This window comes from Cetorhinus maximus, chromosome 21 (genome assembly GCF_964194155.1).
Source record: "Cetorhinus maximus chromosome 21, sCetMax3.hap1.1, whole genome shotgun sequence".
Classification (NCBI taxonomy): domain Eukaryota; kingdom Metazoa; phylum Chordata; class Chondrichthyes; order Lamniformes; family Cetorhinidae; genus Cetorhinus; species Cetorhinus maximus.
Genome location: NC_135899.1, coordinates 24,533,270 through 24,546,134, shown reverse-complemented (window position 1 = coordinate 24,546,134; position 12,865 = coordinate 24,533,270). Strand labels below are relative to the sequence as shown.

Genomic DNA, 12,865 nt, shown 5'->3' with positions numbered 1-12,865 from the left:
GAACATATGAACAGTCAGATTCCATGGGACACACACTGCTGCAAACTTCATTATAGCTGAGTCCAAACATGGACCAAAGAGCTGAATTCCAGAGGTGAGGCAAGAGTGATGGCCTTTTCATCATGGTAACAATTGACTGATTGTGGCAACAGGGAGCCCCAGCTGAAGCCAATTGGAATCAGGGGGAACTCTCCACTGGTTAAGAGTCATATCTAGCAGAAAGGAAGGTTATTGGTGGCCAATCATTCTCAGTTCCAATTCTCAAGGTACTGTCCTAGGACCAAACATCTTCAACTCCTTCCTCAATGACTTTCCCTCCATAAGATCAGGAATGGGGATGTTCGCTGATGTTTGCACAGTGTTCAGTACCATTCACAACTCCTCGGATACTGAAGCAGCAGGTGCCCACGTGCCATAAAACCTGGACAACATTCAGGTTTGGGCTTTCCTCCATCATAACGTTAGAAGCGAGATTGTTTGCTGATGACCACACAGTGCTCAATACCATTCGCCACTTTTCAGATACTGTTCACTGATGCTTACAGTATTCAGTCCCACATGCAACTCCTCAGATAATGAAGTAGTCTGTAGTCACATGCAGCAAGACCTGGATAACATTCATGCCACACATGTGGGAAATGACCATCAATAAAAGAGTATCTAAACACTTCCCCATGACATTCAACAGTATTAACAGCACTAAATCCTACATATTCTAGGGTCACTATTGACACGATATGTAACTGTACCAGCCACATTAGTACATTAGCTACAAGGCCAAAGGCTGGTTATTGTGGTGAGTGGCTCATCTCCTGACTCTCTAATGCCTGACCATCTACAAGACACAAGTCAGGAGTGTGATAGAATACTATCCACGTGCTTGGATGAGTGCAGCTCCAACAACACTCTGAAGCTCGACTTCAAGGAGAATAAGGGAGCCCACTTGGCTGGCACCCAATGCACCACCTTAAACAATCAAACCCTCCACCACTGTGGCTGGAGTGTGTTCCATTTAAAAGATGCACCGCATCACCACTTCTGCCACCTAGAAGACCAAGGGCAGCAAGCACATGGGAACACCACCTTCAAATTCCCCTTTTAAGTCCTACACCATCCTGACTTGGAAATGTCGTCATTCCTTCCTCATCACTGGGTCCAAATCCTGGAACTCCCTCCCTAACAGCACTGTGGGGGTATCTTCACCACATGGACTGCAGTGGTTCAAGGTGGCAGCTCACCACCACTTTCTCAAGGTCAATTTGGGATAGACAATAAATGCCGGCCTTGCTAACGATGGCCACATCCCATGAATGAATAAAAGTCAGTGTGTACCTAGACATCCAGATGCTGACCTAAGCTGTGCACTCAATTCTCTTTCTCTAACCCCTTCTACCAGCCTAGTGCCGTTACAAAATCATGGCAATGTTCCCTTTACCTGCTGTTCTGTGATGACTGCCTCTTCTGCTTTCACTTGCTTATCATCAGCCGCCAGCTCCTCAAAGAACTGGAGAAAGAAAGGAAATAAAAATATCATTGGATAGTGAAGCTCATGTCATCCTGGGAGGTTGTTGTTTCAGTAAAAGTTGAGGTCTTTGATGGTTGACAGGCCCAAAAGTAAAAATTGTGTACACAAGTCATGTCCTCTTAATATAATAGAAACAGAATACGATAGTATTAAATATAAAAGTTAGTCACCAGAACAGGCTGAAAGGGGATCTGAAGCCAAACTTGAGAGAGTGACATCAGTCAATGAAACAATAACTTTACTTGCTTCGGGAATGCTACTACTGCAGGAGTGAGTTAATGACATGGTCAGAAGTTGCAACATAATAAGATATCTTACTTGGAGCAGGGGGAAAATGAAAAAGATGAAAAAAAAAGGTCTCAGTTACATTCCCACAGGCTGAGCTAGCAGTACGAATCTGGTAGCAAGACAGTACAACTGGCCTCATTGTCACATTGTTAGGAAGAGGTAAAAAAAATCAGCAAAGTTGCTGCTGCTGATTGTTATCTATGGCGATCACTGTTGGAAGGCATACTAATGCCTTGGCTGTGGTGCTTTTCACAGCCAGACAGACTGGCAACACTCATTGTTGAGATTGCGCACCTGAATGGTCACCATGCCAGGAGGAAAGGGAAGAATACCAGCAAAAAGGAATTTGAATATAAAACAGTGGGACGATTTCAAACCCATGCTGTTTGCCCACTTGTGACATCCTGATACTGTACAGAAACTACAAACCTAATAGAACGGAACACAACACCACCAACACATCTGTGGCCGTACCTATGTATACATTCATGCACAGTGGGGCCAATGCAGACATCTACATAAAAGACAGGCCTCAGATTCAGAAATCACAAGGTTACAAATAAACTCCTAACCTATAACACGCAGTCATAGCCACTCTCAAAATGGGGGTGTGATGGAAGGAGGCATATCCCAAATAATGCAATGGATGACATTGCCACAAGCAGGGGTGGACTAACTATTCCAATGACTTGGCCTGTCCACAGATAGGAATAATTCCGAGAATCCGACTGCAGTGTTCAAAAGGTAACATAATACAATCTACTTTAGAAAAGAAGGTATATACAGTTATCTACATACCGATTTCTTGGCCTTCTTATCCTTCTTCCCTTTTTTCAGGACTGTGTGAAAAATTAAAATTCAGTGTCAGAAAACATTTAATAGGAATGGAATGATAGAAGTTGCAAGCTGATGTCAGCATGATTCAGTTAGGAGTATTCCCACCCAAGTCAGAAGGCCCATCTTAAACTTCAGCAACATCACAGGACAGGATCTAGGCTGATACAACTGTGCAATACCAAGGAAGCGCTAAAATTCAAGCCTGCATTCAATAACTCTGAGTTCAGTCTTACTATTATATCAGTTGACTCACACTGCCTGCCTACATCTAATTTCAAGCTAGCTAAACTCAGGGATGTGACAACCATACTCTTCCATGATCTGGACTGGATATTTGGGACTTTTGCACATGTGCTTCTGCAATCCCTCTGAAGGCAGACTGAATGGGCACTCAGTGAGACAAGGCCGAAGTGTTAGGTTATTTCACAGCATCCGGCCATACTTACAGCCAGTTGGTGAAGGAGACGACCAGAAGTCAATCTTTCTCAGTTTTACATTTATTCACAAGGCGAGACTTTACAAATGTACCGATCCTAGTAGTGCCCCCCACCATCTGTAACGTAAACTTAATTTATATAATTAACAGTAGTATCGGTTGTAATTAAATCGCACCCATTATACTTGGCTTCTCATAAAGAAGATCATGAATTTGCTGTGTTATTCCACATGGCTGGACTGCCTCACTTAATTTCAGAATTATTTTACTTTCAATACAGCTACTGATTTATAAAAAATCTGAAATCCAACATTTAGGCCCCAACCTGAGGGGCACAACCTCTCTGCATTTACTGTTCCATTTTTAAGGCCAATCTTTCTAATCTGTTAGCTTTGAAACGGATTAACCTCTTCAATCCAACTTCAAAATTATCCTGCTGACTCCAAAAGGAGAGTTATTGCAACAAGACAATATGAACCATCTCCAGAATCACAATGATGCTAAACAGAATGGGGCTTCTCAGGCCTGTCCCAGCTCCAATTAATCCCATTCTCCTGCTCCTTCCCCATAGCCCCTCAATTTTTCCCCCTTTAAGTATTTATCCAATTCCCTTCTGAAAGTTGCAATTGAATCTGCTTCCACTACCCCTTTAGGCAGCGTTTACCAGATCACAACGACTCTGTGTAAGAAGTCATATCACGTTTGGCTCTTTTGCCAACTACTTTAACTCGTGTTCTCTGGGTACTGACCCTCCTGCCACTGTAAACAGTTTCTCCTTATTTACTCAGTCAAAGCCACTCATGATTCTGAATCTGTATCAAACCTACCCTTAGCCTTCTTTGCTCCAAGGAGAACAATCCCAATTTCTCTCATCTCCATATGTAACTAAAGTTACAGAATGTTAAACCAAATGTTATTGTTGCTTTATTTTTGTTGTTCTGGCCAATTTTTATCTCTCAAACAATATCAGTAGTAGAGATCATCTGGTCAAAATCTCATTACTGTTTGTGGGAGCTTGCTGCGTGCAAATTGGCCATGTTTCATGCATTATCATAGTAACTGCACTTCAAACATATTTCATTGGCCACCGCTCAATTACCCTGCTTGCCCAAAATTCAGTCCTGAATGAGCTGCAATTTCCTCCAGTTAAACATCAGAAGGCCATCTGCGCTGTCTCAAACATACCCTCGGCATTTCTTGACAGGACAAGATTACCAACTCAGAGGTCCTGGAACATGTTAATTCCATCAGCATACACTCATTACTAAGCCAATGATGGATGCACTGGTTTAGCCACGTTCATCTTCTATATGGTGAACTGGCCACTGAGCCACAACCTCGTAGGTGTGCATAACTCAGGTACCTGCAAGAGAGATATGAAGATGGTGGATACTGACAACTAGGAGACAGCCATGACCTCTGGAGGTTGACTGTTTGTAAGGGCATTGGAAGAAGTGAACAGAAATTAAAAGATCAGCTGGCCGAGAAGAGGGCCCAGAGAAAACAGAAGCCAGTGAATTGTGCACCTTCTCAGCCCAGTGTCTTCCTCTGTAGCAAATGCAGAATTGACTGCCATGCTGGAGTGGGGTTCCTGATTCATACCATGCGATGTTTAACAGAGTTGGCCACCTCAATGCAAGTCATCATCTTACAAGATGAAGGGCTGACACCACATTTCTGAGAAGACATCCAAAGGTGGCAATGCTGTCTGAGGAGGAGGTGACTTTATATGATTATTTAATAAAGCAAAATCCCTAATGGCTCCATCTTCAGCTCGTTGTCAATTTCAGCCGAATTCCTGTGAAGTACCGCAGGATGTTTTCCAATGCTAATGAGGTTTTATAAAAGGCGTCAGTCCTGATAGAAGGGGAGGGGGCAGGTAATAACTCACTGTGCAAATCAATCCCCGGGATTTACACGTTGTGTTATTGGGGTAACAGCCAGCTGGGAAGATCAATCCCTGGGGTTTATATCCTCAGTATTACTGGGGATAACAGCTGGCTTTGAGGATCACTCCAGGGTTTATATCCTCAGTCTTACTGGGGATAACAGCCGGCTTTGAGGACCACTCTGGGGTTTAGATCCGCAATACTATTGGAGATAACAACTAGCTTTGAGGATCAGACTCTATAAAGAGACATTTTTATACATTAAATCCCACCCCCCCAGGGCACCATTCCTGCTCTCCTCTGCCACTCCAGGCCTGGAAATCCCAGGTTGAGCTGAGCCTCACCCTCCTGGGTCGATGGGGCCGTCGGTTCCTCTCCGTCCACCCACTCCTCCTCTTCCTCCCCGTTGCCGGCCGCCGCGGCCTTCCTTCTGGCTCGAGGCATCGGCCCTGTCTCTCTGGAAAGTTCCGGCAGCGTCTGGAAAGCACTCGTGGCTCCGCCACTGATAGCCCCAAGGACCCGGATGCTCTCGCCAATCGGCCTTCACGTGGGAAAAGGTCAGGGGTGAGGGGGGGGGGGGTGATGAAAAGAGGAGGGGCACGTATCAAGCAAGCGCATTGACACGCCCCTCCAAAAATGCAGGGCGGCAAACTGCGGCTGCGCATTAGAGAAATGTGGGCGGGCACAGCAAACAGCAATGCGCTAGCGCATTAACGCTCCAATAAACAAGGCCTCAAGCCGCGGCTGCGCATTGGAGAAAGGTCGGTGGTGGGCACGGCGGCAGCAACCAGCACTGCGCAAGCGCAAAAACTCTCCAAATGGAAGGCGGCGAGGTGCAGCTGCGCACTGGACAAAGGTCGGCGGAGCAACAACCAGGTCTGCGTATGCGCATTAACGCTCCGAATGCAAGGCTCGAAATGCGGCTGCGCGTTGCTCTGGCCATTTTGCATCATTCTGTGGGTGGGTGCGGAAGAAGTGAAGCGCTCGTGCCGGTTGCAATGTCAAGCACTTTTTATATCGCCACATAGGTGCACGCTGCAGGAGTCGTTTCCATTTACACGTATATAAAAATGCACTTATGCATAATCACACAGAAGTTTACATAATCATAAGTTCACACAAATATATATATGTATGGACAGACAATATGCTATCAACATCCTGGAGTTTACCATTGACCAGAAACTGAACTGGACCAGCCATATAAATACTGTGGCTACAAGAGTAGGTTAGAGGCTTGGAAATCTGCAGAGAGCAATTCCTGACTTACCAAAGCCTGTGTGGGAATGCTGTCCACTTGCCTGGATGAACGCAGCTCCAACGACACTGAAGAAACTTAATGTCACCCACGATAAAGCAACCTGCTTGATTGGCACCTCATCCGCCACCTTCAACATTCACTTCCTCCATCAATGACTGCAATCTACAAGATACACTGCAGCAACTCATCAATGCTTCTTCAACAGCACCTTCCAAACCCACAACCTCTACCACCAAGATGGACAAGGGCAGCAGTTGCATGGGAACACTGCCACCTGCAAGTTCCCCTCCAAGCCATTCGCCATCCTGACATGGAACTGTATTTCTGTTCCTTCACTGTCACTGGGTCAAAATCCTGGAACTCCCTCCCTAACAGTGGGTGTAGCTATACCACATGGACTGCAGCAGTTAAAGAATGTGGCTCACCACCACCTTCTCAAAAGCAATTAAGGATGGGTAACAAATGCTGACCTAGCCAGTGACTCCTACACCCTTTGAATGAATAAATTTAAAAAACATATGCATATGTATCAGCACAGGAGAGCATGCTATTTCTTATAGTGAGAAATTTCATTGTGCAATAAGCTTCACAACCAATCTTGGGTAAAAGCCACTTCCTTGAAAGACAGGGTCACTTGCCTGTCTGTCGCTGTCTGTCATGTCACAGGGTGCTTGAGCCATTCTCAAAGAGAGAGGACATCTCACAAGAGCACTTCTTTGCTCTTTTGTATGTTTGCCAACTCTCCAGGATTAGCCTGAAGTGCCATGCAATTAAAGTATAATCCCATGACCCTACTGTGAACAACCCACATGTGTGCTTTATTTGTTTCCTTCGAACACTACTTCCCATTAATTGTAATAATATTCAAAATGAGGAGGCAGTGGGAGGCTATTTGACCAAGCGGGACTGTTGGAGGGAGGGGTCATGTACCAAAACCTTCAGGAGTATGTCCAAACAGAGTTGGCAACCCTCCTCCTCTTTAACTTCTCTTTATAGAAAGTTCCATCATTCCAAAGGTACTTGGATTCTCATGCAAAGCCTAGCAAACATCAGCAAAATGAGTGGCTAAAGTTTACACAATCACAGAGCAGTGGTCAGCATAGGGGGAATGTTCTAGAAGAACACTGGCCAATGTTGCAACTTCAGACAAGGATCGTTCAGGTCACAGCTGAAACAAAAGCAAGAAAATAAATACTCGCTCAGTACTGACTGTACTGACTGTCAACCAGGATTATTTTGCTGACACTTTCAAAGGGAGCTTGAAACATGACCTTCTGACCCCAAGACTAGAGTGCACCTAATTCAGCTAAACCAAAACCAAAGTTTTTCAAATACAATGGGACAATTTTGACTTTTACTGATATTGTACAATGGGCATTATTGAATCAGCCACCCATTCATCATCCCCCCAATCTTTGATTCTATTGAAGTTAGTAGAAATGAAAACCAGAATAGATGTGCAATAAGTCACAGATTCGATATAGCCCATTGTACATGATTGCACAATGTCAAAAATTACCTCTAACATTTCCTGTTCACATTCTCAGAACAAGCATGAGAATATTGGATATTATGGACTGTAAGATCATACTTTGTGAAAGTGCCCACAAACCCTGTTAAGAGGGCTGAAACTTAACATGTGACTTTAGACATTTAAACTGGACATTGTTATATTATGGGTTCTTTAGATGTCTCAGTGATGAGATCTTGAGACTTGTATATTTAAACATGGACTGTTTATTATTAATCTTTAACTAACTATGAGATTAACTATGGGGAGGGAGGCAGTGGTATTGTCACTGGAATAGTATTCCAGCTACCCAGGGTAATGCTCTGGGGACCTGGGTTCGAATCCCAGGAAAACCCATCTGGTTCATGTGACTCCAGACCCACAGCAATGTGGTTGACTCTTGAATGCCCTCTGAGTGGGCAATAAATGCTGGCCATATATAATTAATAAATATTTAAGATATTGTCATGCATGCATGTTTGCTGCTTCTAGAGTGTTCTGTCAGGCTATTACCATGTGACTCTAAACATATACTGTGGGTGGTGCTATTCTCCAGTCCCACGTTAACCCTTGCTCTGCAGAGCAACTTTACAATAACTTACAATACATCACAACATCCTACTTTCTTCTCCAAAGAAAACTTTCCTCCCTTCCAACAGAGTAGTACAATACAACCTTTGCTTGCTATCCCTTCTGCCCCACCCCAAGCCTCTGACTTTATGAATCCAGGTGATCTTGAGGCTTGACAGTTCTTCCAAATCTCGGTCTGTCACATTTGGAAGAATGTTAGTGGTACTCTGTGTTCCTGATACTTGATTACTTCCGTTTGATTCGCTTTTTGCACTCCTTTGAGTTGTGTTTCTCTTTATTAACAACTTGTTTGCTTTCTTTAGGACACTGTGTATTTGTCCTGTTCCTTCCGAAGAGAATGTTAATTCTGAGAGTGGACTCGAATTTTCTTTTCCCAAGGTGTCTGCCATGTTCTTGCTGGATGTCAACGTTTCACAAATGAAACCTTCATATCCACTTGTTTCACAATTTCAGCCAAACATTTGTTTGCTGTTTTATTTTCAAATTGTTTTGCAATCTTATGAATCTTTTTATTCAGTTCAATGGTTTTCAGTATGTCTGAAACATCCAGTGCTTTTTCTTTGTCTAGTTTCTTGCACTTCAGTGTCAGACTTACATTTTCCAATCTTAATTCTGCTTTTCTTTCTCTGCCTGCAACAGAACTTTGTCCTTGTCCTTCATTTGGTTTCACTGTTGGCCAGATCTGTCTCCGGTGAAGACTTAACTTGTTTCAGTTCTGTAATCGTGTTACTCATGGCTTCATTATCTGCTTGCAGCTTGGAAAGTTCTAAGGCCTTTTCTTTCAGTGCCTCCTCTCTTCCATTCCACTGCTTCTTCAGCTCTTCAGTCTGTTTCTTGTAGCTTTTGGCTTCCTCCTGAAACATAGAACATTGCTGAGTCTTCTCTGCCAACTGGTTCTTCCGTTTGTTCAGAGTGACATTAAATTCATTTTGCTTCTCTTCGTAATTTTCCAGAAAAATAAACTTTTGCCTGAGGAATTCTTGTAACACATGAAGGTCTTTCAACTGGTTTTCCTTTTCTTTGCAAAGCTCACCTGCTTCATCTTGAGTTTTCCTGTAATTCAGCAGAGTCTCCTCAAGTTTCTTCTGCTGTTGTTCCATTCTAAGACAGTCTTCATTTCTTCATGTTGCTGAACATTCCTTTTACATTTGATCTTGAAGGACAATCAACTGTTCATTTCCTTGTTGACCTCTTGCCAGCTTACTCTGGGCTTCAGTGCATTGTTCCGTTGCTACATAGTTCCAATGCAGCTTTTTCTGAAGTAATAATATTCAACGTCCTTTTCAGCTCCTCATATTTTTCCATGGCTACATATTGATTCTTCAAGGAGTCCTTCAGGGTCGCAACTTCTTTGCATGCCTTTTCTGTCTATTTTTGCCTGGCTGTACATCTGGTTGAGCTTTGCCAACTCCAGCTTTGATTTGCCAACTGTGGAATTGAAGTCATTATTTCCTCAAGATACCTTTGTGATGTCTCTGAAATTTGTTTGTTCAGATCTCGAACAGCTTGGTTCATTGAAGACTTCAGTTTATCGTGCATTTTCAAAGGTAAGTACTCTGCTTGAATCTTGCACTTCAAATCTCGCAGTTCAGCTCTGATGCAAACTTTGTCTTGTAGAACAGCTTCATTTACTTTTTGCACATTTTGCTTTTTTCGAGTTACCTCAGATAGCTTTTCTTCGGGCACAGCCATCTGTGCACTCTGCACTGCCTTCTGTGTCCTTCGCTCTGGGGTCTTTTGTTGCCCTCTCTCTGGAGTCTCTAGTTGTTGCCTTCAGCTCTTTATAGGGAGTTTCCCTCCCTCTGGGATTTCCATAGCAAAAATTCATCCGTCTCTTCTAACTTGCTGTTCATAGCTATTTTCTGGCTCTGTGATTTTCCCACGCTTTTACGATCTTGGCAGGTTCTCCAGCGATTGTGGGCCTTTTTTTAAAAGGCTCTTGAAGCTTTGTTCTTTAAAAAGAACCACTGCAGGAATTTTTCTCTTTTTTTTTAATGTCCTGCACTCTGGGAGACTTGGTGGGCCCTTTTTTTTTTACTTAAAGCTACAGCACTTCTTTCTGTTTGCTCTGCAGTTTTTCCCCTAGACTCTGCCTGCCTTTTTTGTTTACAGTTTTTTTAACTTCAATGCAGCAGGGCCACCACTGCTACAATCGGCTGAGCCCTGGGACTGCCACCTCTTCTATAATGTAAGCACAGCTTCTTTTTTGTCATTTTTGCTCACCGTCTTGTGGACTGACTAAGTGTCTTAACTCAGTGTCACTCAGGGTGTCTCGTAATTTTTGTATTTTTGCTCACCCATCTTTGTAATCTGACCAGGTTTTGTCCTTTTTTACTCTGCGTCACTCGGGGTCTTGCAATGGACTTCCACTGACTCCAGTGGATTCCTCAAATTCTAAATCTGTAGTGAAGGTTCTTCAATTGTTTCTTTCATTGTTCTTCCTAGGCATATGTCTCTCTAGTCAAGCTTCAGCTTCTTTTTTTGTCTTTCATACCTTGGGATACGGTTCTGGATTCATCAGTTAAAATGCCACCATTCATATCACTGCTAATCACCATGTCATGTTCTACCACTGACGTGATATCTTTTAGGAGCTCCCATTGCTACCAACCATGTGGTATTATGGATGAGATCTTAAGATTTGTATATTTAAACACAAATGATTTATTGTTAATCTTTAACTATTTACAGATCCCAGGTATTGTCATGTATGGTGCTGCTCATCATGCAGGTAGGCTGCTTCTAGAGTATTCTCTCTAGACTGTTCTTTCAGTCTATTACCATGTGGCTCTATACATCATACCATGGATGATGCTATTCTCCAGGTCCATGTTAACCATTGCTCTGCTGAGCACCTTTACATTACAATGGCATGCAGGCATGCACGACATCCTACAACAGACAATGTTCGATTCTGTGGCCAATACTTAGTTAAACATGGACCTGAATAAGGGAGCTTCTCAGCCAACTGTGAAGTTTAAACATCTCATTGTTTAAGGATGAACCAGCATTTGAGGAACATGGAATCTCTAGATTGTTGACCTCCAAGTGCCATACTGAACAAAGGAAAATATTTGAGCTCAAGTTGGAGCACAGAGAAGAGTGAATGACCATTGTCAATTGCTATTTTAGGTGGTGTTCGGGACCCCAGATATGTTAACCCTGCAGTCATGTAACTGAAATTAATTGTCAGGGACTGCAGTGTAATACAACCTGAGCAAATCTGTGTGTGAGAGAAACATCTGAAGCATCAGGAAACATCCAAAACAGCTGAACCATCATAGCTGGAATTCTAATTCAGCCAAAGTACTGTACTTGTTCCAACTTCCAAATCCACCTGAGAACCAACCTCCTGGCTATTCATCCACAAGAGGCTTCACAGCTTCATGAGAATCCTTCGTTTCCAAAAGACCTTCACTCCAACTATAGTACCAACTCAACCAAGATGACATCAGACCTGCACCGATATAGAGACTGAGTTATGACTTCCATTTTTATTACAGCTTTAATGTCATCTGTACCTAATTTTTGCGTGTGTGATTGTGTGAGTGAGACGCATTGCATTCAAACATCCAGGGCAAGTGTGTGATAATAAATAACCCTCTTTATCTTTTAAAAATCACCAAAACGCCTGCTGTTGGAATTTATTTTAAACCAGAAAAAATCAGTCTGAGGTTAAGGAAGTACACACACCTTACGTACAAATATCCAAATTACAGACTGGAAGGGACCACACAAATCCTGTCTGTAACAATACTCTTTACATTTCCCTGTTATTCATCTCCATTGTTTGCCTCTTACAGTTTAACCAGTAAGAATGCGTTGCCATAGCCTAGTGACATCCAATAATAAACTTGCACCCATTTTAATAACAGCAAAAGATAAATAGAAATTAATTTTTAAAATTCACCTGTCATCTCACCGGCTTGCTGATCTACATTGGCTCCTGGTCTGGCAATGCCTCCATTTTAAAATTTGCATCCTTTCTTATCAAATCCTGTGGAATACAACACAAACGCAGAAACTGCAGATGCTGGAAATCTGCAATTAAAACAGGAAATGCTGGCAGTGCCCTGCAGGCCAGGCAGCATTTGAGGAGAGAGAAATAAAAAGAGTTAATATTTGCGATCTGGGCTCTAATGAAAGATCACAGACCTGAAATGTTAACTCTCTTTCTCTCTCTACAGATGCTGCTTGATCTGCTGAGCATAGAACCATAGGAAAGTTACGGTGCAGGAAGAGGCCATTCAACGCCAGCCAATAAAAAAGAGAAAATAAGAAACTAGCTGTTCATTTTAATCTCACTTTCCAGCACCTGGTCCGTAGCCTTGCAGGTTACAGCACTTCAGATGCAGATGAGTTGGGTGTTTCAGCCTCAACCACCCATTCAGGCAGTGAATTCCAGACACGCACCACCCTCTGGGTGAAAAAGCTTTTCCTCATGTCCCGTCCAATCCTTCTACCAATCACCTTAAATCTATGCTACCTGGTAATTTACCCCTCAGCTAGGGGAAACAGGTGTTTCCTG

General features: G+C 43.1%; 2 protein-coding genes and 1 long non-coding RNA gene across 3 annotated transcripts in view; 1 reads left to right on the top strand and 2 right to left on the bottom strand.

The window, feature by feature from the left end:
- The window catches only part of abcf1 (ATP-binding cassette, sub-family F (GCN20), member 1), a 75,939-nt gene extending 70,152 nt beyond the window's left edge, over positions 1-5,787 (bottom strand). The window contains exons 1-3 of the mRNA XM_078566737.1: positions 5,320-5,787; positions 2,612-2,652; positions 1,436-1,504 (exon numbers count right to left, since the gene is read on the bottom strand). Of these exons, the coding sequence (XP_078422863.1) occupies positions 1,436-1,504; positions 2,612-2,652; positions 5,320-5,419 (210 nt within the window). The 5' untranslated portion in view covers positions 5,420-5,787. The remainder of the gene's footprint in view (positions 1-1,435; positions 1,505-2,611; positions 2,653-5,319) is intronic.
- The window catches only part of LOC144695768 (zinc-binding protein A33-like), a 176,420-nt gene that overhangs the window by 18,051 nt on the left and 145,504 nt on the right, over positions 1-12,865 (bottom strand). The window lies entirely within an intron of this gene.
- On the top strand, positions 5,733-11,928 carry LOC144695771 (uncharacterized). Its single transcript, XR_013580015.1, has 3 exons — positions 5,733-5,831; positions 11,029-11,068; positions 11,470-11,928. It is a non-coding gene; the product is annotated as an uncharacterized LOC144695771 (long non-coding RNA).